Raw genomic sequence first — 27634 nt, 5'->3', positions numbered from 1 at the left:
AAAAAAGGAAGTCATGCAAAACAGAAGTCCAATATTTTAATTATTACATTCAACATATATGGAAATTATCCTGTCCAAATTTTCTCAACACTTCCACTCAGTCTGGTCTCACTGTGGATCAGAATCCAGTCAGGGAGCCACCGGCTTAGCGGGGAACATTCTCTGAGTCAACAGCATCAGTCCTTGTCCAGGCTGTGAATGGCAGGGGCTGGGGGCTCTCTGAGACCCTCCAGAGAAACCTTGCCCTGTGGAGATCTCACTCATGCAACAGACATTGCTGAGCTCTGGACACCAATGTCCTGCCTCGTCTTCCCCAACAGTCCCTTCGCTGAAACTCCAGTGAACTTTGATGAGCACCTCTAGTCACTTGGGAGTCATCTCTTGTCATCTAGGAGACAGGGCACAAGTCCATCAGGTGTCCCAGGCCACTTAACTAGCATTATCATTCCATTCCCCTCCCAGCAGTGCTCTCGTCCATGTGGGGGTGGGGTGAGAGGTGTAAGGACCCAGACTCTAGTATGTCTGTGGCTCTCAACAATGCTTTGCCCTCACCAGCATGCCCTTCTCCCATCTCAGCTCACCCAACTTTAAGATGAATAAGGAGAAGGATTGAAAGTTGGGATTGAGGTCTGTAGGGAAAAATCAAAGCAAGCAGCAACTATGAAAGATAGTACTTGAAGGGTCATCACGGAGAGCATGCTGCACACTGTCCTCCCTTCTCCCAGGACAGGTCCAGACAGAATGACTCTACATGGAGGACCAAGCTGGCCAATGGACAAGCTCTTACTTGGGTAAGACCGACACTGATGTTCCTACTTCATGTGTCGAAGAGCAGGCTCTTCAGTCCTGATGATCACCTGGGAAATATGCTCGTTCTTGGTCTGTAGAAACAAAAGGCCAGATTCGGGGTGCTAAGCCCTCCATAAACCCAATCAATACTGTCACACACTCACTGTTAGTGAGTCCCTGGCTCAGTCATATCAGGAAGGAAATGGCCGCTCTACCCCTCGGGCCTCATCTATTTCCTCTCTCCCAGGAAGAAGGAAGCCCTCAGGACCTCATTTTGATTTCCCATAAACATTCAACTACACTCAACCAGGGCTAATGAGGCCGAAGGACTTTTAATGGTGTTTCCCTGTGCCTTTATTATGTTTTAAGGAATGTTTTTAGCTTTCTACATTTGCCTGCGAGCAACTCATTTTAAGGGTACACTTTGGTCAAAAGCATGTATCAATAAATCAATGTGATAATGACCTTTGCATGAATAACATCCTGAAATATTTATCCCACAACTCCAGACAAGACTTATGGTCCTTGTTTAAGACGGTGTTGGTACAAAGCTTGCAAGTGCTAATCAACCCAGTATTTGGAATGTTCTGGTTTTAAGACTTGTCAGCAATTAGAGTTTATTCATGCTGTACCCAAAAGCCATATGTGAAAGCTTTATCTTTCTAAAAACCCAACATGAATTCTTACACATGAACATTTCATTCCTAGTCTCCAAAGAACTCCAATAGTTCCCTCTGAATCCAGAGAATATAGTTTGGTATGATTGAATAAAATGGTCCCTGAATATAGAATTAATTATATTTATAGCCAAGTTAGCTAACACAGAAAGTCTCTCTCTCTCTCTCTCTCTCTCTCTCTCTCTCTCTCTCTCTCTCTCTCTCCGTCTCTCTCCCTCTCTCTCTCTCTCTCTCTCTCTCTCTCTCTCTCTCTCTCTCTCTCTCTCTCTCATTTTCTAGTACCACCTATGGTCACCAAAATTAGAATTTCTCAGCTTTAAACCAATTTCATCCATCAGGTTTGAGTCAAGGTGTCTGCTGGAACTTTTGTAAGGTCAATCCTCAAGGGACAATGAAGATTTGCCACCACCAAGGTCAGGGTTGTAAATGCATCTGCTGTGGCCACATAAAAGCAATCCCAGAAGAGGCACTCTGAAAATACTCTAGGTCATAGATGGCAAAATAGGGCTGCCACCAAAGCTGGGTGCCTCTTGTTTCTGTACAACCTACAAACTAAGAATAGGTTTGGTTTTTTTTTTTATGTTTTCAAATAGTGGAAGAACAACTAAAGGAGAATTTTTATGGCATGTGAAAGAAAACTACAGGAGATTTACTTTTTAGTGTCTATAAATAAAGTTTTATTGGAACATAGCCATGCTGACTCATTTATTCCTTGTCTATGGTCGCTTTCACACAGAAAGTGACTGAGTTGGGTCATTGCAACACAAACTGTATGGCCAGCAAAGCCCAAAAGGGTCACTCTCTGGCCCCTCTGCCATGGCTTCGCTGAGATCTTGTAGGGCTGCTGTAGAGAAGACTACACTCATTTGAAAACACAGACTGTGAGAGTTATTGCTTAATTAGCCTCATGTCTGCACTCTCACTGGAGATGGTGCCAGTGCGGCACCCCCCGGAGCAACAAAGGAAGTTTGTCCTCATTCACCGTCATCATCACTACTGGCTTGGGGCCCATCAGTGGGCCAGACATTGTCAAGCACACGGAGAAGCACACCTAGTGCACTAGTCAGATTCGGGAAGGGAAATGGCCGCTCTACCCCTCGGGCCTCATCTATTTCCTCTCTCCCAGGAAGAAGGAAGCCCTCAGGACCTCATTTTGATTTCCCATAAACATTCAACTACACTCAACCAGGGCTAATGAGGCCGAAGGACTTTTAATGGTGTTTCCCTGTGCCTTTATTATGTTTTAAGGAATGTTTTTAGCTTTCTACATTTGCCTGCGAGCAACTCATTTTAAGGGTACACTTTGGTCAAAAGCATGTATCAATAAATCAATGTGATAATGACCTTTGCATGAATAATATCCTGAAATATTTATCCCACAACTCCAGACAAGGCTTATTTTCCTTGTATAAGATGGTATTGGTAGAGGGGCGCCTGGATGGCTCAGTCAGGTAAGCGTCTGACTTCAGCTCAGGTCATGATCTCTCCATCTGTGAATCCAAGCCCCACATCAGGCTCTGTGCTGACAGCTCAAAGCCTGGAACCTGCTTCAGATTCTGTGTCTCCTTCTTTCTCTGCCCCTCCCCCACTAGCACTCTGTCACTCTCTCTCAAAAGTAAATAAATGTTTTTTTAAATTTTTTAAAGAAATATTTTTTTTAAATGGTGTTGGTACAAAGCTCCCAAGTGCTGATTAACCCAGCATAAGAACTAATTGTTTCTATTGTGGCAAAAATATACATAACATGAAAGTCGCCATTTTAGCCATTCCTAAGTGTCCATTTCAATAGCATTCAGTACATTTACAATATTATACATCCATCACCACCATCTGTCTCCAGAGCTTTCTTCTCTGCCCAGACTGAAACTCTGTCCACACTCTGTCCCCATCCCCTCCCCTGGCTCCTGGCAGTTGTCCTTCTACATTCTGTAGAAGGTGCATCAGTCACATCATGTAAACGGAATCACACAGTATTTGCCCTTTAGTGTCCAGCTTATTTCACATAACATAATATCTTCAAGGAATATCTAACTTCTTTTTTTTTTACGATTATTTAGTTTTAAGTAATCTCTACACCCAATGTGGGGCTCGAACCCACCCCGAGATCAAGAGTCACATACTTTACCGACAGAGCCAGCAAGGTGCCCCACGGAATGACTAACTTCTGATGTTTCCCGGTTTAGGCAGAGTTTCACAAATATTATCTCACTTATATTTGGCACAACTGTTTTGTGGGGCAGCTTATTTTTATCCCATTAGAACAAAGGTTGTTGGTTAGCTGTGAAACTCCCCTGAGGTCACCTACAGGCGGATCCTGCACCTGCCCATGGCTCCCTGAGCCTCTCTCAAGGTGTTCTCACCACAGGCTGTGCTCTACCTGGGCACAGGACATGCCCAAAGGAGCAAAGAGTTGTCACTCCAAGACTGACCCTAGCCCACGAGAGGCAGGAGGTGACGGCTCAGCCCTCCAGGTCTGAGATGGGTGACACATGTCTCTCAGGGTTGTCCACTGTCTTGGACCCCTCTACTCACTACTCACTCTGTATTGGCTTCCTCTCTCCTGTCTGAATATCTCAATCCCACACTTGTTGCTCAGGGTGACCTCCTAAATAAACTGCCTGCACCCAGTCCTTGCCTCAGGATCTGCTTCGGAGGGAACTTGCTGACTCTCACACAGCTGGTGGGTAGAGAGTCTGATATTAAATCCTAGGTTTCTCACTCCAAGGGCAGGGTCCTCCTCTCTGCCCACCTTGCAGTAAGAGTGGTCTCTGCCTCAGGTATTCATAGTCTTGGTGTTGGCTTAGGCCTTAGAAAGGGAATGTTAACAGCATTTAGTTCCTTCCATGAAAGACCTAAACCAAAGCTCCTTACAAAGATGCTCACCTCAATCAGACTGCTTTGTAAAAGTGTTAGTTAGACTTGGAGAACTGGTCCTTTCTTCAGCAGAATAGAGCTGATCTGTCAAGACTGGTTATCGTAAATAAATTTGGAATTTATAGATTTACGAGACACAGAAGACTGGAGAAGATGAAACAGTGACACACACATTTCCTGTATGATAAACAGAATACCCCAAACCTAAATGCCTTCCTTTGAAAACAATGTGTTTATCTACATTGTTTAAAACTCAGCAGTCTAAAGCTAAACTACATTCTTGTGTAGAAGGGGATGTTTTGGGAGCTGATTCTCAGTTTGGGGCTCCTCTAGAAAACAGTTTCATCTGTGTCTGTACTTGCCTATATCATTTGAATTATCAGCTTTCTGTTGGGTAAGATCTGTACTTCACATTGAGTCTGCTTTGACAAGTCAACCCCTTGTGTTAACACTCATATGCACACATTTAAAAATAATAATTATCGCAAGAAGATCTCCTTATCCAAGGATGACTAGTTTCAGTAAAAGTTTGTTAAAAAGGTCTAGCAGGAAAACAAGAGAGACCTAATGGAGAACCAGGGGGAACAGAGGAGGGAGAGAGAGTTGGGGAGAGAGAGGGATGCAGAACTTGAGAGACTATTGAAAGCTGAGAATGAACTGAGGGTTGGGGGGGGAGGGGGGAAGACAGGTGGTGGTGATGGTGGAGGGCACTTGAGGGGAAGAGCACTGGGTGTTGTATGGAAAACAATTTGACAATAAAATATTATGGAAAAAAAAAAAGGAATCATTAAAATGAGGACCAAAATTTCATAGTAAATCCTGGGGGGGGGGAAGCTTAAAACATTATCTTGAAAAGTGAAATTCAAATTATGAAAAAGGTTTTCACTTAGCCTTTATCAAAATGTATTGTAATGTTGCACACCTAAAACTAACACAATGTTTTATGTCAATTGTATGCCAATGAAACAAGAGGGGAAAAACTTGTAACTTCAACCACATGTTAATTTATTTAAATAAGTGGGAAATCAACAGTTGATTTTGGGCCTCTTGGAAAAGTTCATTATCAGAAAGGTTCCTCTCAGAAGATAGTTGGCATGTTGTAAGAAACTCCAGCCACATCCAGAGGTCAAGTGCAGGAACTCTGGACAATCTCTCCAGCTGAGCCCACAGCCATCTATCAATGCTGAGGGTGTGCCATCTTGGATGTCCCGCCCTGTGCAGCCTTCGGACCCTGCTCCCTCTGCCAACATCTGGCTGAAGCTCCAGGAGATCGCTAATGGGAACCACACAGCTGACCTCAGTCAACCCATAAAACTTTGAGAAATGACAAATTCTTATCTTTAGTCACAGGAAAAAGTTAATACTTTTCAGAATAATTTTTCTGTCAAAATTGTACCTACCAAAATTGTACCTCACACAGGTACGAGAACTCACCTTAGCCAAGGACACCTCGAGTTCCCTCAGAGTCAAAAGGGAGGCTATGTGCAGAGACATGCAGCTAGATCTGTAGATACGATATTTGTCAGGTGTGGAAGATTTCTTCTAGTTGCTTCTATTCTTGTGAAAAAGAAAGCAAACCATCAGTTGAGAGTAAGATGAGAAAGGGACAGTGAAAGACTGAGAAAGAGAAGGTGTGAAATGGTCTTCCAGGAACTCAGGTCCCAGGAAATAGTTCCTGAGTGGCTGACATATGACCAAGATGTAGATGGATAAATTAAGTTTGCTAGATTACCAAGAGGGAAGAGCAATCTATGCAAAGGGAACAGCATCACTTGGGTGACAGGGTGACTAGTGATGTCATTCACTGAGAAAGGGCTATAGGAAGAATGGCAGGGGACTGAACTGGCATCGAGTCCAAATGTCCTGTAGCTGGTTGGATACACAGGACTGGAGCCCAGCAGAGTCTGGTCAATCAGTGGGATGGGAGCGTCATGAATAGGTAAACCACCATGGATCAGAATAGCAAGGGAGAGTGTGCCGAAGGAGAGAGCAGAGGTCCAGCCTCTGTATTATGGAAAACATGACCATTTAAGGAAGGAGCAGGGAAGGGCAAGGGAAGTCTCCAAATCAGTAGGCTAGGACTCAAGAGAACTCAAGAGAAGAGATATTTCCAAGAAAAGTGTGGCCAGTGGGTCTAGCGCCACAGAAAGCATAGGTAGAAAAGAGCCCGTAGGACACAGCAATGTCGAGGTCACTCATGGAGGAAGGCTCCTGCACAGTCAAGGTCTTAACAGCTTGGTCCCCTTCACAAATCATGCCCTGGGCAGCTCTTCCAAACCCTTTCCTTCCTCATCTCTCCATCCGACACCTTTTTCCCCTCTGCCATTCTCTCCTCGCCACCTTGCTTCATAGATGACCGAAAACCAATCGGGGCCATGAGGCAACAACTCGCTAGTGCTCCCCACCGTCCAGGGTGACCTCATCCACCCCGTCCCTTCTTTCTCTCTTGCCTGAAGATTTCTGTCCCTTCCACATTTTCCTGTCCACTGGCCTCTCAGATAGTAGGCTTCCTGTATTAGCAACCAATGTTACTTTTTAATTTAATTTAAATTTTAATATACTTATTTATTTTACTTTCTGTAAAAAGCCAAGTCCTGATAGTGGTCTACAGGCTTCTACATGACCCAGCTCCCCTAACTCTTTCCGGGGTTAGCAGGGCTCCTCCTCCAGCCACACCTGCCTCCTAGGAATCCTGCGAAGATGCCAAGTACACTCTCTCTTTTGGGTTTTCACTTTGATGAGCTTATGTTCTTTCTACTTGGATTGTCTTCCACCCATGCCAGGTCTCTGCTCACCTCCCCTCTTCCCTCAGGCTTCTGGTCAGATGTCACCTCAGCAGGAAGGTGCCTGCCCCCCCCCACCTCCCGATGGCCACCAGCCTCCCATCCCTCCCTGCTCGGCTCCAAATTTCTCCTCAGAGCTCTCCCATCATCCTGTTGCACATCCCTCTGCAGGTTTGTTGATTCCAGAAGATACGCTGTTAGAGGTCAGGACTTCCTTTTCTCGTGGCTGTGGCCCCAACCCTCTTTCCTGTCTGTAGTGGTGGGCTCACTGCCCCTCCTAAGCTCAGATTACTCCCATCTCAACACAAACCAACCTTCAAAAAGCAAAGGCAATCTCCCTAGTCCTATTCAGTTTCTGTCTCATCTCCCTCCCTTCACAACCTTCTGGAAAGGCCCTTCCACACTTGCAGTATGAACCTTCTCCACTATGGTTCACCCTTCCACACCGGCCAGTTGGCTTGTGACCTCATGGCCGCACTAAAACCAGCCCAGCTTGGAATATGAGTGACCTCCATATTGCTGTGTCTGACAGCTCTTTTCTACCTATACCTGTTGTGGCACTGGACACTCTGCTCATACTTTCCTTGAAAATATCTCTTTTCTTGAGTTCTAGTTGGCCACTTTCCCTCCAGCTCTCATTTTTAATCCTAACCTACTGATTTGGAAGCTTCCCACCTCTACCCTTACCCTTCCCTGCTCCTTCCTTAAATGGCTGGGGTTCTCTGTTCTGCTTGGCAGCCTGGTTAGTGTCAGGAACAACCAGGCAAAGGGCAAAGGGGAGAGCAAGGGGGCAAGGGCAAGGGAATTAAGGGGCAGAATGAGAGTGACTAGGCCAGGGACACCAGAGGTCTCACTGCACAGAGACAGAGATGATAACAGAAGAGACACATAGATGTGGCAGACACAAGAGGTCAGAGACAGGCAGTCTCAGCAGATAGAAGTTCGAGGCAGTGGGGGTCAGAAAGTAAATGATGTAAAGGACAAGAGATCACGGTTAGAAGACAGACTTGTGGGATCTTTGTTTTCAGAAGTAGATTGGTGTGAGTTTGCTGTAAGGCTCAAGTATAGCCCAAAAAGGAGAGCAGCTGAGGTCACCGGATTACCTTGTCACCTGATGGAGGCCAGTGGGGGACTTGCGGCAATAAGAAATCGGACCGCCACCCATGGCCAGGCTGGACGTCAGTGAGAATGGATGTGGAGAGGACGCCCAGGGGTTCTGTTCCAAGAATCTTGAAGAATCTGATGACAGAAGGCAAAGACAATGGCATCAAAGAGAGAAGAGCAGGGTGATAAGCAGAACCACATAGATCTTCAAGGTCTGCTGCTCCAGCCAGCCCACGGAAGGGGCAGCGACTGGCCCTGCATCTCCCTTGCTGCCGCCTGCCTTTGGTCGGGCCGCACTCTATCAGGGATCCCCTCCTCCCTGATCCTTGGAAATCCTACCTGTCCTCAAGCAACCAAAGGACACCTCCATGAAACAGTCCTTTTTCACTACACAAGGTGGGATTTCATTTTTCTCTTGACTGCAACACTACTTTGTTTAAAACGCTCCCCTAACATTGATCTGTGCACGTCGTGGAGCTGTAGATAACACATGTGTGTCTTCCTCTCTGATTTGAGACCACAGGGACTTGTTCACATCATGGAGTTTGGCAGAGAAGACCATCCATGAATCTTTGTTCCCTTCATCAGAGACAGTCATTATATCTGAACAAGCTCCTCCAAGGCTCAGAGAATTCCCAGAAACCACGCCTCCCTAGCCTACAATGACTCAGACCAAGTGTCTAAATGCACAGGGGGTACAAATTAGCTAGTCAAGTCTTCCTATCTGCATATTTACTTAAATCTTCTTGCTTGAGTTTTAACCTTATAGTTCATTTTGGGGAACAGGGTTAGTTAAGAGAGAGGAATTTGTCCTTACAACCCTGACAAACTGAATCCTACCTGTTTGTAAGGCATTGCTCTTTAGACGAGATCGGGCGCGTTCAGGGTAGTATGGCCATAGACATGGCATTGCTCTTTAAAAAGTTGGAAGAACTTTTATATTTATGGTCACATTCAACTCCCCCACCTTATCTGCATGAAGGCAACCAATGGAGGCTTCTTATGAGTTCATCATATTTTCCGTGGGTGAAAATGTCTTGTTTCCCACGGGTCTTCAGGTTCCTCTTTGAGACCAAATACCCCTTTGAGATGAGATGAGGCTGATCCCTTTCTATTGCCCCCGAGGCCAGCGCAGCACTGGGGCGATGGTGGCAAACAAAGGAGAGAGCTCTGACCTCTGTATTCTGTTCTTTCTCAGGGAAGATGCTGTTTTCCATCAAAAACAAGATCATGCTAAATGTCAGCGCTCCACACCCATCTGGGCTCCTGAAAGCAAGCTGCCTGGTTTCTGAATCAATCGTCATCACCCACTAAAGAGCCACCTGCCTCCAGAGTTGACTGGGTGTGAGAGACTCACTCATCTCCCCCATGACCAGACCACAGGCAATCATTGCTTTCAAAGTCAGAGGATGGAGAAGAGGCGGACAACAACAGAGAACCCTTTTATCACAGCGTCTCTGACCTTTCAGAGACAAATGGTTAAGATAAGTCCTAATGGGCTCATTTATGAGGGTGAGCATTTTACTTCCCTAGACCTGCACAAAGCATTGCCACTTTTGTGAAGCACCTAGAAAAGGCAGAAGGATATGAAACGTAGTAACACAGTCTATGGGCCACAATGGGTTTCACGGGTGAAACCCAGACCGTGCTGTCTAAAGACTCAGACACAAGTCATGGCAAGCAGGCAGAGCACTAAGGTACTGATAAAGCCCTGCAAAGATTTCCTGGGGAGGAATGCGAAGGGCCCCGCTGAGAGGGGGCCACTCTCTTATCGGCCTTGCTGTGGTGCCTTCTCCCAAGACAAGCACAAAGAAGTGCTCAGGAGAGGAAGCCCAAGGTACAGAAACCTGCATCTGCCTGCAGGTAAGCACTTTGTGGCCATAAATAACACACCACTTCATCATTTCATTTCATGGGGTGGGATGGGAGGCTCCAAAAGCACAGTCACCCTCACACACTCGTGAATTGAATTCCATTCATGAAAACTTATATCACGCAAAGGATTTCCCAACAGACTTTCATTACATGGAGCATTCCCACAGAGGGAAGGAAAAGCCACGAGGAATTCCTCTACTGGTGGCCAAATGTTTTTCTTCACAACCTGAAATGGTGCTTTAACACATGGCTGGTTGGATGTAACATCTGCAGATGTTTTCAGTAGAGGTGCTGTGCTGTGAAAAGCTTTGACACTTCAAGCAGGAAGAAGACCTTCATAAATTTACATTTGACATTTTAATTTTTTAAATATCTTTTATTTATTTTTGAGAGACAGAGAGAGACAGTGCGAGCAGGGGAGGGTCAGAGAGAGAGGGAGATACAGAATCCAAAGCAGGCTCCAGGCTCTGAGCTTGCTGTCAGCACAGAGCCCGACGTGGGGCTCAAACCCACGAACCATGAGATCATGACGCAAACCGAAGCCGGATGCTTAAGCAACTGAGCCACCCAGGCACCCCCACATTTAACATTTTAAAACACATAGCAGTATTTGTACATAATAGAGCTGTGTATATGTGTGCATGTGTGCATGTTACAAATCAGAAGTGTGTATTTCTTTTTCCACTTCAAGAAGTGAGGAAAAGACTAACATTTGTTGAATGTTGACAATGTGCCAAGTGCTACTCACACTGTATCTCCCATTTTATCCTCAGTGCAAGCCTGGGAGACGTGAACTATTACTATTAAACATTTTATAAGTGAGGAAATCGGGTTCCGAGAGGTTAAACCACTTGACTGAGCTCACATAGGCAGCAAATGACAGAGCAGATCTGACTCCAAAGCCCATGTCCTTGCTGCTATATAGCTGCACCTTCTCAGATTCCAGCAAGTGCTTTCATGAACTTTTCCTGTACTCATCTGCAAACCTTCCTGCTAGAGCAATTTCTACAGATCATGGGGAAATGCTGCTGGAAGAGCTGAGGAGGAACAGAAGGTTTTTTCATATGTACAGAAATGATAGATGTCCGACCCATTTTTAGGCTTTTTCAGAAGATACAGTACAAGAATACAGTCTCCTCATTCATTAGTATCTCATGCACACAGAATGGGGCACCCTTCTGTGTCATATTTAGGACATATGTAAGTGGTATTCCAAGCACAAAGTGCAAATGGTCTTCGTCCCACCATTGTGTCCACTGTTTCCCGCCGCTGTCCTCAAAGGACAGTCTCAATCGTGCTGGGGTTGCTGGAGGCTTCCTGGCACCTGGGCTGCAGTTCATCTTTGAAAGCCCTGGTCAGAACCACTTCTAAGGACTCCTTGAACCGCTTCTTCCTACTGCTGCCCACGAAGAAGTAAATAAAAGGGTTGGTGCTGCTGTTGACAGTGGAGAAGAGAAGAAAAACGTCACGCAGGTTGTCAGAGGATGACCAGTACTCATAACTCAGCATGTAGAGGAGCCTCATGGGCATGGCGAAAATGAGGAACATAATGACGGTGACCGTGATGATGATGTACAGCTTCGAGGAATGGGCTTTCCACGTGTTCTTGCGGATCTTAATCACCAGGACAGTGTAGGACACCACCATGAGAGGCATGAAGACCAGGAAGCTCAAGATGGCTATAAAGATGATCACCACCCTGCAGCCACTTTGAGAATAATCCTCTATCTCATCATCCGTGCACATGACATATTCCACAGTGGTCACTACACATGACAGCACCCACAGGAGGGTGCAGACAATCACCGACTGGTGCTTAGGGCGATGGCATTGGTACCAGATGGGGTACCGGACAGACAGGCACCTCTCCACACTAATGGCCGTCAACAGGTAGAGGTCCATGTTGTAGCCAAACATAAATGTCACCCCTAATGTGAGATTTACGTAGTAAGAGTCAGCAAAGAGCTCATAATCTAAAGCATAGTCGACCAACAGAAAAAATATACAAAAGAGCAGTGAGAAGTCTGCTATAGACAAGTGGATGATGTAGACGGTGAAGGGGTTTCTTCTCATCCGGAAGCAGAGGAACCAGAGGAGGAGCCCATTTTCGACAAAGCCCAGAAGGGAAATGCTCATAATCATCCCGTCCACAACCGAGATTTCCTGATGCGGGTCCCTGACTGAGGTGTTCGGTTTGGCCGAGGCGTTCAAGGACTTCTCATCACTGAATGATGTCGCGTTCAACACCTCCATGAGGAGGCCGGGGGCAGAAGTTCTTCAGATACTTTTCTATAAACAAGTAAAACAAAAACGCACCATGAAAAGTGATGCATTGGAGTAACCAGGAGAATTTCAGCACCAGGTCGTAAACTTCATGTTGCTAACAGATATGTTTGACTGTACAACTGTCTCTCTGACAATGATAAAACTAGACATTTCAGCAAAAAAGAGAATTGACTTAGTGACCTTTTGATCCCCCAATAGCCCTTAATTCTGTATTATTGTTTGCTTGTGGCTCAGGGCCAACAGGGATCCAGCAAAGCAGAGAGGGTGCAGAACTCTTGGGGTCCATTTCCAGTCTGGCCCAACGTTCTGAATGGCATTTTGAAAATCATTCATGTTCTATGCCTCTGTCTCCTGTCCTGAAAAACCAGATTAATCACATTCAGATGCAAATACAAAATATATGTAGACCAGGGTCCCTACGTGTGCAAAATATTAAACCTTAAGGAAGTTGATCAAACTAATATTTTAAATGAAGAGAAAGCTGCCTTTTTCTCACAAGCTTCCCTGAAGCAGAACAGTACAGAGATGCGATATTTATGAAGTTAGCATGTCTCAATGACATGATCTTTCAGGACTGAGTCAGCACAAGTCTAGCATTGGCCGAGCTTCGTGTTTTGAGCTCAGTGCAGCTGTGCCTGAAACCCGGATGACAGGTGGCCTGCTGAGAAGGCCAGTTACCTCCCAGAGCTGTGATCCAGGAGCCGAGAGGGCTGTCCCCTTCCCCCGTCCCCTAACACTTCCCTCAGCTGCTCTGATGCGGATGGGAAATTGTTTATACTGAGGCGAGCTCTCCTTTCATTGCCTAATTAAACAGAAGATATAGACCTCAATATCCTCAGGAGCTCAACACAAGAACCAGAATTCAAATACCGCAGCACGGTTGATTGAAGATCTGCTGTAGAGACCAGCCTTTGTTAGAAGTTTGTCATCAAATATTTATTCAGTGCCCACTTCCTGCCAGGCACTGTTCTACGTGTTGAGACACAGCAGTGAATGAAACAAAGCGCCAACCTCTTGCAGTTTATTTTCCAGCAGGAAGGCAGCCAATAGCCAAACAGCAGCAACAAATAAAAAGGTGCTGAGTCCTAATAAGTGCCACATGGAAAAGTAAAGCGTGGACCGGGCACGAACCGAAATGTGCTTGTGAGGCAGCAAGACACAGTTAGATTCCGGATGCAATTTGGTTTGTTGATGGGTGAGATGTGTTACTAGAAAGAGAATGAGTTTTTAAGCCATTTGATGAATGGACAGGGTACAGGTGCAGTGGGTTAGGAAGGTCATGTTAAGTATGACAAGCCTATGGAACAGCCACATGGAGATGTCTATCAGCCTCGGGAGTTAGGGAGATGCATAGGCTGCGGATAAAAATGCAGATATTGTTTGCAACCAGGTGAGATTTAAAATCATGAGGCTAGGGGCGCCTGGGTGACTCAGTTGGTCGAGTGTCCGACTTCGGCTCAAGTCATGATCTCACGGTTCGTGGGTTCGAGCCCCGCATCAGGCTCTGTGCCAACAGCTAGCTCAGAGCCTATAGCCTCTCTTCAGATTCTATGTCTCCCTCTCTCTCTGCCCCTCCTCTGCTCATGCTTGCTCGCTCTTTCTCTCTCTCTCTCTCTCTCTCTCTCAAAAATAAATAAAACATTAAAAAAAATTTTAATAAAAAAATAAATAAAATCATGAGGCTAAATGAGAATATTATGAAAGATAGGTAATTAAAAAGGAGAAGACGTCCAAAGACCAATCCTTGGGGCATTTCAAAGTTTACAGGTTGGGGAGATGAGGAAAAAGAAGCAGAAGAAACTAAGAAGCATCTGTCAGACAGGGAAGAGACAACCAAGAGAGAGTGATATGCAGGGAGCACAGGTGATTCAAGGTGTTTCAGCCGTGCTAACTTCAGCCCAAGTGCAGATTACATGCGAATGGGGAATGGAGCATCAGAGCAGAATCATGTTTGACCTTGAGGAGAGCAGTTTCGGCAGAGCAGAGAAAATGAAAGCCTGACTAACCAACATGGATTCCAGAGCGGATGGGAGGGGAGAAAGTGCAGACGGTGAGTATAGACAACCCTCTTGAGGAAACTGAATGTAAATTCACGCAGAAATGGAGCAATGACTGGAGAGGGCTGTGGGAGTTCCACGAGAGTTGATAAGCTAATAAGCATTTTCCAGGAGGAAAGAAACAATGGATGATTTGTGACTTTGGGGTCTGAAGCTTGGTGGAGCTGTGGGCTTTCACTGGTAGCATCATTTATTCATCAGAACAGAAGGAAAAGCAGGGTTTGTGGTTAAAGATGCAGCTAGGAGGGAAGGCTGACAGCAGGAGTGTTAGAAGTTGGAAGAAGTTCTCTTCTGAATGTACAGTGTCTCTTTTCTCAGCAAAGTAAGTTGGATCACCAGTGAAGAGTGAGGAGAGGCGGACAGTTTAAGGAAAGAGGGCAGCATGCAAAATCATTCAGTGAAAGAGGGAAAGGAATAGGGAAATACACAAAGAGCAAGGTTTCAGGCCAACCTTAGAGCCTACCTAGGTTGGTGCTCATGAATTTAAAACTTCATCGTGACATGTGCTTTCTCCAGCTACCGCTCAGCTGCCAGGTGTGAGCATGGTGAAGGATGGAAGTCGGATTTAGCCAGGGCTGGAGTTTTACCAGGCTGGTGCAGTGCGGGGAGGAGAGGCACCCATGGGCTTACACCACGTGGAAGGGAATGGTTATGATGAAGGACCACGGAATCTAACAGGGTTAGGAGAAAAGTGATGTTGTGAGAGAGAGAGGACAGTGAACAGAACACAGGAGTCATCTGATAGACCCCAGTGCTATGAGAGGATTTTGAAGTCCAGGTACTAAAGGTAGGCAACTGGAAAACGGGAGGTGGGGGTGGGAGAAAGGGAGATTTGCAACTGAGACTGTGGCAATGCAATTTGCGGGGTGGGGGGGGTCGCTATTGACAAGAGTAAAGCATGACCTTGGGAAAGAACAGCTGAGGGAGAGTGGAGGACAAGGTCATGGGAGGTGAGATCAGGACCTGCAGCTAGGGCTTTGGAAGAAATATCTGCATGAACATTGAAATGACTAGGAAATAGTGGAATATGGTTAAGGAAGAAAAACCTGCATGAAGGCACTACAATCTTCATGAATTTGGGAGCACAACCCAGGGGTGTGTAAACAGTCACCATGAGGAGGGTCATAGGTACCATAGTTGAACAGCAGGTGCTTCAGAGGTGGGGATTTTGTCATTGGGGTGGTGTTCTAGAGACCAAGAAGAGGAAACAGAATAGTCTGGAATGCAAAAAGGCAGAGGGTAAGAAGGGTCTAGACTGGCACTATCCAGTAAGCCTACCATGTAAACCACATGTCTATTTAAATTTTTCTAGTAGCCACATAACAAAAAACTAACAAGAAACAGGTGAAACGAATTTTAATAACCATTTTATCTGACCCAGTGTTTCCTAAATATTATTTCAACATGTCATCAATATAAAAAATATTGATGAAACATTTGACGATCTTCTTTTCACAGTGAGTTTTTAAACCCCCGCGTGTATTTTACTCTAACGGCACAATCTCCCATCGTACGGGCCACATCTCACAGGCTCAACACCCACGCGTGGCCAGTGACCACCATACTGGACGGCCCAGGGCGAGAACCGTCACAAAACCAAAATACCTTATACAAGGAAGTCAAATGTGTTCCTCTTTCAAGAACAAATACAAATCAAAGACTAGAAAGGGAAGATCAGAACTTTTTTCTCATTTCTACTTGAATTCTCATCAAAATTTCTAAGAAAACAATAAGAAGATTTTGCTGAGTCGGGCTCACATCCTTGGACATGTCACAGAACACAGCATCATTCAGCTTTCAGCCACTCGTTATGTTCAGAAAAACTGTCATGAACGGCTTGTACAAGCCGGCTAGAGAAGGCTTTTCAACACATGAGACGGAATTGAATTTTTCTTCTACAGTCAAACCAAAGTAACCAAATTCACTCTCTGAAGGTAGATCACCTCTCTCCGTCCTTCAACACGTAGGTTTCGGTCACGTGACACAGTGTAAAGCATGAAGAAATAAGACACAGCCCTCTGTACCATATGGTAGGGGAGACGGGCAGAACGAATGCTAATTTAATACAGGAAATGGAATAAAGGAGAACTTGACCGCACGCCAGGCACAAAGCAGGAAGCAACGTCTCAGGTTTTCCAGGAAGGCTTTGCAGGGCTGGGCCTTGAAGGATCTATAAGAGTTTGTTAGCTGAGGGAGGGAAGAAAGGCTTAAGACAAAGGAATAGGGGAGCCTGGGTGGCTCAGTTAGCTGAGGGTCCAACTCCTGATTTTGGCTCAGGTCATGGTCTCTTAGTTTGTGAGTTCAAGCCCCGCATCAGGCTCCATGCTAACCATGCAGAGCCTGCTTGGGAGTCTCTTTCTTCCTCGCTCTGTGCCCCCCTCCAAAATAAATAAATAAACTTTAAGAAGGAAAAGAAAAGAAAAGGAACAGATGGACAGATGCCTGGAGGCAGGAGGGCCATGTCGGGGGTGGGGCTCGGGAAGTCTGGAGGACCCTGGGCAGAGGCATGAGCTTACAAGGACATGAATGGCTAGGTGGGTGCATGACAGTCAGGTTACGGTGCTTCTCCAAGTATTAGGCGTCTTCTACAGGCTCTGCTTACCCACCTTGGTGCTTAGAATTTTCCTGGGGCTGCTTGTTAAAAATGCAAGTTCCAAGACCCCACTGTTTCAGAAAGCCTGGGATGAGACCCTGGAATCAGCAATTTCATAGGATGTGGGTGAGCTACGGGCCATGGGCACTAGCGAGCCATGAGAGGCTTCAGCACAGGGCTGGGATATGTCCCAGACGGTGTTTTAGGAAGGTTACCCTGGGGACTCCAGGGCCACTCGGTCGGTTAAGCATCTGACTTCCGCTCAGGTCATGGTCTCACGGTAGGTAAGTTCAAGCTCCACACTGAGCTCTATGCTGATGGCTCAGAGCCCGGATCCTGCTTCAGATTCTTTCTCCCTCCATCTCTGTCCCTCTCCTGCTCACTTCTGTCAGTCCCTCTCTCTCAAAAATAAATACCCATTAAAATTTTTTAAAAAGGAAAGAAAGAAAGGCTACCCTCGTCCTAGTCTAAAGGACTATTTATAGGGTTTATTTTATTTTATTTTATTTTATTTTATTTTATGTTTATTTACTTATTTTTGAGAGAGAGAATGGGGGAAGGGCAGAGAGAGAGGAAGATGCAGAATCCAAAGCAGGTTCCAGGCTCTGAGCTGTCAGCACAGAGCCCAACACGGGGCTCTAACCCATGCACTGTGAGATCATGACCTGAGCTAAATTTGGACTCTTAACCAACTGAGCCACCCAGGTGCCCCTTATGGGGTTTATTTTAAAGGGCACATTTCTGGGGTCCCTGGGTGGCTCAGTCTGTTAAACCTCCAACTCCAGCTCAGGTCATGATCTCATGGTTCATGGGTTCGAGCCCCGTGTTGGGCTCTGTGTTGACAGCTAGCTCAGAGCTTAGAGCGTGCTTCGGATTCTGTGTCTCCCTCTCTCTCTGCCTCTCCCCTGATTGTGTGCTCCCCCTCCCTCTCAAAAATAAATAAACATAAAAAATATTTAAAAATAACACATTGTTGGGGCGCCTGGGTGGCTCAGTTGGTTAAGCCTCTGACTTCGGCTCAGGTCATATCTCACGTTTGTGGGTTCGAGTCCCGCGTCAGGCTCTGTGTTGACAGCTAGCTCAGAGCCTGGAGCCTGCTTCTGGTTCTGTGTCTCCTTCTCTCTCTGCCCCTCCCCCTCTCATGCTCTGTCTCTCTCTGTATCAAAAATAAATAAAATATTTAAAAAAATAAAAATAAAAATAAAAATAACACATTGCTAAACATTGCACTCCTGGTCTTACCAGACCAGCCCCTTGGGTGCAGCTGGTCCAACCTGCCGTCCACCTGACCCCTGCTTCCCCAGGGCTCCTTGGCCATTTGTACATTGTCCCTCTCTGTTGGTGAATGGCTAGGACATCACAGCCGGGTAGGATGAGGACGGTGGAAGGGTCATTTCTGACCGACAGAATGGCCTTGCTAAGAATAACACACAGTTAAGTTCTCAGAAAGCAGTGAGGACGAAGTGGGGCTACACCGCAGGGTGAGTCCTGAGAGTAGCTGTCTCCACGTCAACCCAGTTCTAGTGCCGAGCACTCCGTCCAGGAGAGAGATTGTGTTTGCAGTGGTGCCTGTTACGGGGCAGTGACGGACGGGGAGGAAGGGGAGCTCACCCCTGCAGCCCCCTGCGCCCTGGCAGTGGTCAGCACCAGTAAGATGGCGGTCAGAACAGGCTTCGAGTTGAGTGGGCGGTGGCACTGGGAATGGTCAGCACTGCTGGCGGCCTCACGGAAGCACCTTCCTACCCTCTCTTCCTTCTCGTGGAGGAACCCCAAGAGAAAAAGCAATCCATTGGAGGAGGAGAGAGCAACTGGGTGGAATGTTCCGGTCTAAGGCATCTTCCCTTGAAGTTAACTTTGGATCCTTCCATCGGCTCCAGATGCTGATGAGGAAGGCGTTATTGCCCCTTTTTAGAGGTGAAAAACTAAGGATTAATGAGTAGGCCAAGTTCAGAGCCACCATGTCCCCCAAATCCACGGGGCCCACCACTCACCTGTCGCCATGCCTGTGCTCCCAGGACCCTGCAGGACATCAGGGCTGAAAGCTCTTGGGGATCTTGATCCCAGAGCTGGCCGGGCCAGGAGCCCGGGGCCCGTTCCTAGCTGAGAGCTGAGCTAGTCTCACACTTAATAAAGAAGTCTGTGGGGGCGAGGGGCGCCTGGGCTCAGTTGGTTACGCGTCTGACTTCGGCCCAGGTCGTGATCCCACACTTTGTGGGTTTGAGCTCCATGTCCGGGGATGTGCTGGCAGCTCAGAGCCTGGAGCCTGCTTTGGATTCTCTCTCTCCTTCTCTCCTCTGTCCCTCCCCTGCTTGTGTTCTTTCTCTCTCTCTCTCTGAAAAATAATTAAACTTTAAAATATAAAAATAAAATTTAAATGGCATTTTTTATCTGTTTTGGTATCCTGCTTTTTTTTCACTCAATACCATAGTGTAAACATCTCCATCAGCATGAACCCTAAAAACATGACCTGACTAGTCACTATTTGGATGGCCCATAATTTATTTGTAATAATCCTCGAATCCTGGATACGCCAATTGCTTCTTATTTTTCATCCTTATTTCTAAAAACAAAGCTCTCTAATGAACTCCCTCGGATGCAAATTTTGTGCACATCTTTAATGATTTCTCTAGGACATATTTCTAAAAGTGGAATTGCTAGATGAAAGGATATAAATATTTTTGAAGATTTTAAAAGCATATTAACAAATTGTCTTTCCAAAAACACACCGACCAATTACACGGACATCTACAGTATATGAACGCTTTCTTTTTTTTCACAGCACAGATATACACATACTTTCTCCCCCCGCCCAACAACACCTCCATTTTTTTTTATTTGTAAAATTTGGTAGGTGATAAAAAAGTACCTCGCTTTCATTTGCATTTATTTGATTGCTAATTAGTTTGAATACTCTTTCATGGTTAACATTCACTATTTCTTCTTTGACGAAATATTTTTTCATAGTTACAAGTCTTTCATTGAATTGCAAGAATTTCTTCATAAATACAACACTTCATCATATTTGTGACAAGTTCTTTTTTACCAGAAACTGGGGTATTTTATGAAAAATGGAAGGAGATGCAGCTTGGAGAGGCTTCTTTACACCCCGTGCTCGCTGGTACAGGTCTGCCCATCTCTGTTGGGCATGGAGGGCTGGAGCTTGAAGGAATTGGAGATGCTGCACCCGCCCTTTATCTTACAGGCAAGGGAGCTCGCTCACCCCAGGAACTAGAACCAGAGCCTGGAATGTTTGTTTATTTTTGAGACTGAGACAGAGAAAGAGAGGGAGAGAGAGAATTCCAAGCAGGGTCTGCACTGTCAGCACAGAGCCTGATGTGGGGCTCGAACTCATGAACTGTGAGATCATGACCTAAGCCAAAATCAAGACACTTAACCCACTGAGCCAGCACCCAGGGGACATTTAGTAACAGCCTCAATGTCCTCAGAAACCATCACCACAATCAACTTGATCATCAGTAGTGGTTTTAATTAATAGACTCAGAGGATTCACTTTTATTAAAGGTTATTTAGGGGCAGTTGGGTAGCTCAGTTGGTTAGGCTCTCTCTCAGCTCTCTCTCTCTCCCTCTCTCTCTGCCCTGCCTCCATTTGTGGCACTTTCTGTCTCTCAAAATAAATAAATGTTTTTAAAAGGTTATTTAATAGAAGAATGGATTATTTATTTTTATCAAAGGATAAAAATTATTTACCAAAAGATGAAATTATATATTAGAGGATAGATTTTTATTTATTAAAAATAATGAATGTTTATTTATGCCACCGACCCAGGGCCAAACTCACAACCATGACAACACAACAGGACTGAGTTGTTTCCAGGTCCTTCTGATTCCGGTTCTTTCTGTGGAGTGGAGTGACCCCATGTTGTCACCACTATCAACAGACACTTCCATTGAGGAGGGACACCATCCTTCACCCTTGTAGGTAATGATACTTGGAGTCCGAAGGGAACGTTCAGGTTAGGTCCTCTCATGAGGACAAAGAAGAGTCAGCAGCAGCCACTCACCACGTTGTGCTGTGAGCTAGGTCCTCCCTGGTGCTGTGAGCCGAGTCCTCCCCGCGGGAGTAAGACGTGATAGCGCTCGCCCTGCCCCCAGCACACACAGTGCGTTAAGGGCTCTCACTCCTGTGTCTTGCTGTGGTTTCCAAGATGACACCATTGTCCAGAGAGACACACCTTCTTCCCTCCGGCTCCCCTCCTGGCGGCCTGCAGCTCCTCTCTGTCTCTCTCCTGGATCCTCCTTACCTGGCCCTTCGGGCAGCTGGGCTCCCTCGCTGACCCTCCCCTTTCATGCCCTCTGCACTCTCCCTGGGTGGCTTGTCCAGTCCCCTCATCCGGCATGACCACACGCTGGCGGCTCTGACTCCGGCGGCTCCCTGGACAACAGACCCTGTCACCCACAGCTGGACAGCCCCCCAGGACATCAGACCCTGTCACCACAGTATGTCCTCATCTGGGCCTCCCGTGGGGCACACCAGCCCCAGCCATCCCGAAGCAGAGATCCGACTTTCCGTGCTGTTCCATGCTTGCTCTGCTATTCGTCGTCTTCTCTGCCGTCAAACCAGATGGCTCACCCCACCCTCCCACCTTTTCTGCTCCCTGTACCGGCCCTTTTGCATGTTGTATGTATTATACGCTGTGTTCTTATAATAAAATAAGCTGGGGAAAGGAAATGGTCTTAAGAAAACCGTAAGGAAGCGGGGCAAGTGGGCGGCTCAGCAGGTTAAGCGCCCCACTCTTGATTTCAGCTGTCGGACTCTGAGCTTGGGAGACGGGGCCCTGCGTCGGGCTCTGTGCTGGCAGAGTGGGGCCTGCTTGGGATTCTCTCTCTCTCTGCCCCTCCTCCACTCATGTTCATGTTCTCTCTCAAAATAAATAAACTTAAAAAAAAAAAGGAAGGGAAAACACAGTTATCGCACTGCAGTGTATTTATCGAAAGAATCTGTGCATAAATGAACTCCTGCATGTTGTTCAAAGGTCCGCTGTGTACGCATATCCGTATGCAAAGTATTCACTCAGCATCTCTGATTTCAATCCAACGCCACTGAGTTAGTTCCATGCTCTTCCTCGCCATGTTTCCAACACCTTTCTCTGAAGGTGAGAAACTCGGCCCCCATCCTCCCCGATGTATTATTTATTTGATCCATTCACCCGTAGGTAGATCACCTCCGTTGTCTGCCACTGCCCCGCCCCCAACCACACGCAGACGCTGCCCCCACTTTCTGGGCTCCTTCACCTCATGTCAGGCCACCGCTGCCACTGCCCGCTGCCCTGGGACACACTCCTCCCCCATGAGAGGCCCTGACCTGGGGCCAGGTCCCTTCCACCTGCTCACGGCAGAGGGAACACTTAACCCCACCCCCCTCTTGCAAAAGTCAAAAGAATTACAGGCAATTTGGCACCTGAGTGCAAAAGAGATGTTTGAAAGGAGAAGTTGACGGTGTTCTAATTACACTGCAGACAAGACTATCTGTTCTGACTCTGCCTAAGGCCCCTCGGCCTCCGGCCTCCCAGCCACATTTTCAAAGTGGCCACGAGATTCGAGCCCGCAGCAAAGCAGTTTGGCCCCACTGAACTTCAGCTGCTTCACGTAATCGGCATTTTAATGCATCTCTGGAAGGCGAAGGTGTAAGGAAACCTAGATATTGAAAAGCACTTTGCTGATAGGAGGCTCATGGAAATGCGAAGGTGAGATAATGAATCAGCAAGAAGGGAAAACAAGCCCAGTGGTTTCCACAGATGTTGAAGGAAGAGGTGGGCTTTGCAGAGCCCGCGTCCTGGCGGGTCTACTGGAAGCTGCTACCTGCATCCCCTTCCAGCGGAAGCAAGAGGAGCAGATGGGCAGCAGGGCTGGTGGACAAGCAAGGAGAATCAAAGACGGCAGAGAGCTGTGGGTTTTCTTCAGCTTCACTGGGGCATCAGGCAGAGCGTTTTCAATGCTACACATTCTGGGGGCTCCTGGGTGGCTCAGCTGGTTAAGCGTCAGACCTCAGCTCAGGTCATGATCTCACAGTTCTTGGGTTCGGGCCCCGCGTCGGGCTCTGTGCTGACAGCACTGAGTCTGGAGCCTGCTTCAGATTCTGTATCTCCCTCTGTCTGGCCCTCCCCTGCTCACGCTCTCTATCTCTTTCTCTCTGCCTCAAAAATAAACATTTTTAAAAAATAAAATAAATAAATAGATGCTACACATTTTGCTTACTGAAAATTACACATTTTCTCTGGAGTCCTAAGAAGCAAACATGCCCTTCCACATTCCCATTCAACGGCCACAGTCCTCCTGTGGCTCTGCATCCCCAGTCTGCCCCATTGCTTTTAGAGGAAGGAAGGAAGGAAGGGAGAGAGGGAGGGAGGCGGGAAGGGAGGGAGAGATGGAAGGAGGGAGGAAGGAAGGGGTGAGAGAGGAAAGAAAGAAGGAAAGAAGGGGGCGCCTGGCTGGCTCAGTCGGTTAAGCATCTGACTTCGGCTCAGGTCATGATCTCATGGTTCATGGGTTCTTGCCCCGCATCAGGCTCTGTGCTGACAGCTCGAAGCCTGGATCCTGCTTCGGATTCTGTGCCTCCCTCTCTCTCTGACCCTCCCCTGCTCGTGCTCTGTCTCTTTGTCTCTCAAAAATAAATAAAACGTTTAAAAAAAAGTTTTAAAAAGAAGGAAAGAAGGAAGCAAGGATGGAAGGAAGGGCAGCAGGGAAGGAGAAAGCAAGAGGGAAGGAAGGAAGAAGGAAGGGAAAAAGGGAGGAGAGAACGAGGAAGGGAAGGGGAAAGAAAAAGGAAAAGAGAAAAACCAGCAAAACCAGGGCTCCGCAGGAGGTCCTCTGAAACCTTTTTTGGTTCCTCCGCAACCAAAAACAGAGGCCTGACCCCAGGCTGGCCCCCCAGGTGCACAGCTCCAGAGGAAAGGGCAAATTCTCCCCTCTGTGTGTGTGCAGGACACTGGACAAACAGAACCCTGTTTGTGAGGCGGAATTTCCATGGCAGGTACGGGATGTGACGGGAATGTGCAGGGCAGAGACATCTGTCCCTGTTTCAGACGCACCGCTTCCAGCTTCCTACCCCTTGAGCCATCTGCACGGAGAAGCCAAAACTTCCTGCTCCCTTTCCAAGTGTACATACAGCAGGAGCAACTTACAGCACTGGCCTCGGGGGAGGGGGCCCGGAGGGATCCTGTCCCCCAGAAGACTGCTGGCATGTCTGCACTATTGGCCTCCAGCGGCTGAGGCCAAGGACCCCTCCAAACTCCCCACAACGCCCAGAACAGCTTCCCACAACAAAGAACTTTCTGGTCCAAATGTCAGGGTGCAAGGTTGAGAAAGCTCACTCCGGACAGACGCAGGCTGCTAGCCGCCTCCTCCCGGCTGCTTACCGAGCAATTGAACAACATCCTATACATTGTTTCCCCCAGTGACCACCCCCTACCCCCACCCCGGGAAATAGTGCCAAGATACATCGAAGATAAGATGGAAGAGGAGATTTCTCTCAGGAGAGCTCACCACCCATGGATTGCACAGCTGAGTTTACAAGGAACAGAAACTAGTACTAATTCCGGTGACCGATAAGGAAAGGAAAAAAAATCGATCAGCTTGTCTCTGGCCATACCCAAGTGCTTCTAGCTCAGCGACTGCCCCAGAGGAATCAAATATAGTCACAATCTAAACGACCTCAGACCCCTCCAAGTCCAGGATTCGTGAATCGGTCCTAAGATTCTTGCCCCCACCATGAGTCAGAAAGAAAAAGCAAACCAGAAGTTTCAACCCCGAAGTTGAAAACAGTGTCTGAGGACAGTTAACTCGGCAAAGAAGCAAATTTTCCCCAACACAGGCAGGAAGGGCGATACAGAGGTTTTGCCACCACACACCGAGTGTCTAACCCCCCATGGGAACGCCGGCTCAGGCAGAGTGGCCAGGGCAGCAGCCTTTCCAAAGGGAGCATCTTAACTCTGGTTGCCGAGGGGAGGGGAACAATTAATCCTGGGGTGCAGACTCACTGGTTCCATTTGCTCAGGGAGGGTCAGAGGTGACAGCAGGGACGCTGTCCGTTCGCATCCTGGGGCCCTGCTGCCCCGCCAGCCCGCAGGGTCTCCGGTCCCGGCGTCTCCAAGGACCGCTTCAGCCTCCCTTCTCTGGAGGAATCAGAGCTGCTCTCCCACTGCTGAAAATACTTGAGATGTGCCAAGCAGATGGTCCCACGCTCGTCAGCGGGAGCCGCGCGTCAAATGGCATCATTCAGTGAAACACTTCCCGCTACTCCAGAGTGGGGACGAGCTGGCCGGGATGTGGGGTGGCCAGGCCCGGGAACCCAGAGGGCCAGCCAGGGCTAGGGAGAAAGAGGACCCAGAGAAACGTTCTGTGGAAGGGCGCAGTCACGTGTGCCACCGAAAGACAGAGCGCTGACGTCCCTGACTCAGTCTCTGCAAATCTCTTTGAGCCTCCATGTCCTCGCCTGTGAAATGGAGCCAGTCGTATGTCCACAAAGTTGCCAGGAGTAAATAAGATGTGGGTACAGACCTGCACGGCGAGAGACACCTGTTCCATAACTAAATATCTGCTCCCTGCCTGCAGCGCATTTCCAGAGTCACAAGCCCGGGCTGGTGGGGGAGCCCGACCCAGGGGAGACAGGGAGCCCAGGATTCCAGCCCTGGAGTCCCTGGAGGGACATCGGAGCCCAGACTGCTTCTCGGCCTCATTCGGAGACTCACCCGATACAGGCTTTGTCATCCCTGCGGTCAAGTTCCTTTTCCCCTGAGCCCTGTTCCCTTTCCAACGCCCCGACCTAAAGGCCCAGAGGCCAGGCAGTAAAATCCTGGATGGTTTGAGTCGCCCAGCCTTCCCGCGAAGACCCACCCTCCAGTCATGGCAGTATTTCTTCCTTGTCGGAAAGCATCGCATCGTGGTTACTGTGTCAAAGTAGTAAGGGACCCATGGGACCCACGAGATCAAAACAGGGCAAGAAGGCGATTTCAGATCCTGTGGGAGAGCAGAGGCCAGAGCCCACATATGAAGCTCTCCTATGCAGCAAGCGCAGAGCGAGCCACACTCACTGCTGGTGGGGGAGAGCCCGACCTGGGACTCTGGCCTCTTGGCTGGAAGAAAAAAGGGGAGACCGAGAGCTTTCCCTCGGGACCTTCAAGCCACAGGCAAAATGAGATGGGGTTCGGGGCACCCATCCAACACTCAGGCGCTGATCGGCAGGTCAGGACCTCCGGGGAGCCAGACACCGGGGGCGTCGGAGGTGCGCTCACATTACCTGATTCTGACGTTCCAAAGGAGGAGAGAGTCAGGGTCCTGGAGGGCTTGGCATTCCCCGGAGGCTAATCAGAACCCCGGGAGAACATGGGTTTCCTAAAGTGAACTTGGAGGCAGAGAAGAAGGAGCAGTCGGTGGGAAGGGGGCAGGCACACGCCAGCCAAGTCAGGTAGGAGAGCAGTACCAGGCTGCTGAGAAGGCTGCAAAGTCACGGTCGGTCGGGGAGGAAAGAGATGCCCCGGAGGACAGGAGGAATGAAGGAGAACGGGGTGGGGCAGAGCCATCCACTCTGCTCCACACTTGCTGCTTCTCAGCAGCTCAGGGACTGTCCGGATCTTATGAACCTTTCACCCTGTCCCTACAGGGGCTGTGAAAACCCTGAGCTGAGTGACCAACCAGAAGGAGACTCCAACGTCATTATTTAAGTCAACAGAACAGAGCGCCTCACCGGTTCGCTTTTTCAGCTCCTAATAGGACAGAAGGGTCTACCCATCCCGACCAAAGACAAAGTTGCCCAATTTGTAAATTGGTGAGATCCACCAGGTGAATGAGAACAGGCCACCAGGACAGTGGAGAGGTCAGATGGTGCCCAGGTGAGGGCAGAGGACCCAGAGAAGCAGTGGCCAGTCGGGGGGAGGGTGTGGCAGAGATGGGGCTCTCCCCCCCAGCCCCCAGTGGGCAATAGGAGGCGTGGATTATTTTGTGACTGATCAGCACCACAAACGAAAGCAGGAACTACTGCAAATGGAGCCCAGGTTCCCTTTGTGGTGGATAATGATTTCAACTTAGGGAAAATATGGCAACTCTCTGTAAAAATAAAACTGCTTGCATTTAAGCCACAAATAGGTTGGCTATTTCTGTGCCTGGCTTGTCTTTGTGAGTAATCATCCTCCTCTCGAGAGGTAGGGAGAGTTTGGAGGAGGGACGTGTAGAGAGAATGGGTAACAGAGCCAGCGGAGCCTAGGGAGAAGAAGTCTGTAGTCCCCAACGTCCAGTGCAGAAGGAAGTTCTAGCCTTCACCTCCATAAGGTGAAGTTCCCTAGAGAAACAACGTCCCTCTTTCTCCCAACAAAAGTAGGGAAACATGATGGAGGAGGCCTGGGAATGAGAATTACAGAATGATGGAATTTAGTAACCCAGAAGGCCGTAGAGTGGGCCCATAGGAGAGAAATTCCATAAGAGGTAGAACCCAAGAGTAGATTCAAAGTGAATTTGCTCGCACTCCAAACCCCCTCAATGCCATGGAGACCCTATTCAGTGCCAAACCCAAGGATGCCCAGTGAATTCCACTCACATCCTAGAATGTGTTCCTCTTCTGGAAGGGACTCTGCTTCACCCTGG

At 47.8% G+C, this 27634-nt stretch overlaps 1 protein-coding gene across 4 annotated transcripts; it reads right to left on the bottom strand.

Moving 5' to 3' along the window:
• Positions 1-25191, bottom strand: MAS1 (MAS1 proto-oncogene, G protein-coupled receptor). Of its 4 annotated transcripts, none has more exons than XR_003910831.1 (5): positions 25036-25191; positions 8227-8362; positions 5775-5897; positions 788-881; positions 1-388 (listed from the first exon to the last, which is right to left on the bottom strand). XR_003910831.1 is itself a non-coding variant. In XM_029944805.1 (2 exons), the coding sequence occupies exon 2, from the start codon at positions 12353-12355 to the stop codon at positions 11378-11380; it is 978 nt and encodes a 325-aa protein (XP_029800665.1). In that variant the 5' UTR covers positions 12356-12391; positions 25036-25191; the 3' UTR covers positions 10671-11377. The 4 variants fall into 4 exon arrangements, 1 of the variants encoding a protein (XP_029800665.1); XR_003910830.1 differs by having other exon boundaries at positions 5775-5892; XR_003910832.1 differs by lacking the exons at positions 5775-5897; positions 8227-8362.
• Between the last annotated feature and the right edge of the window lie 2443 nt (positions 25192-27634).

The sequence above is a fragment of the Suricata suricatta genome, chromosome 7, assembly GCF_006229205.1.
Source record: "Suricata suricatta isolate VVHF042 chromosome 7, meerkat_22Aug2017_6uvM2_HiC, whole genome shotgun sequence".
In the NCBI taxonomy this organism is placed as follows: domain Eukaryota; kingdom Metazoa; phylum Chordata; class Mammalia; order Carnivora; family Herpestidae; genus Suricata; species Suricata suricatta.
Note: the sequence above shows the minus strand (reverse complement) of the source record. Positions and strands in the feature narration are given on the sequence as shown.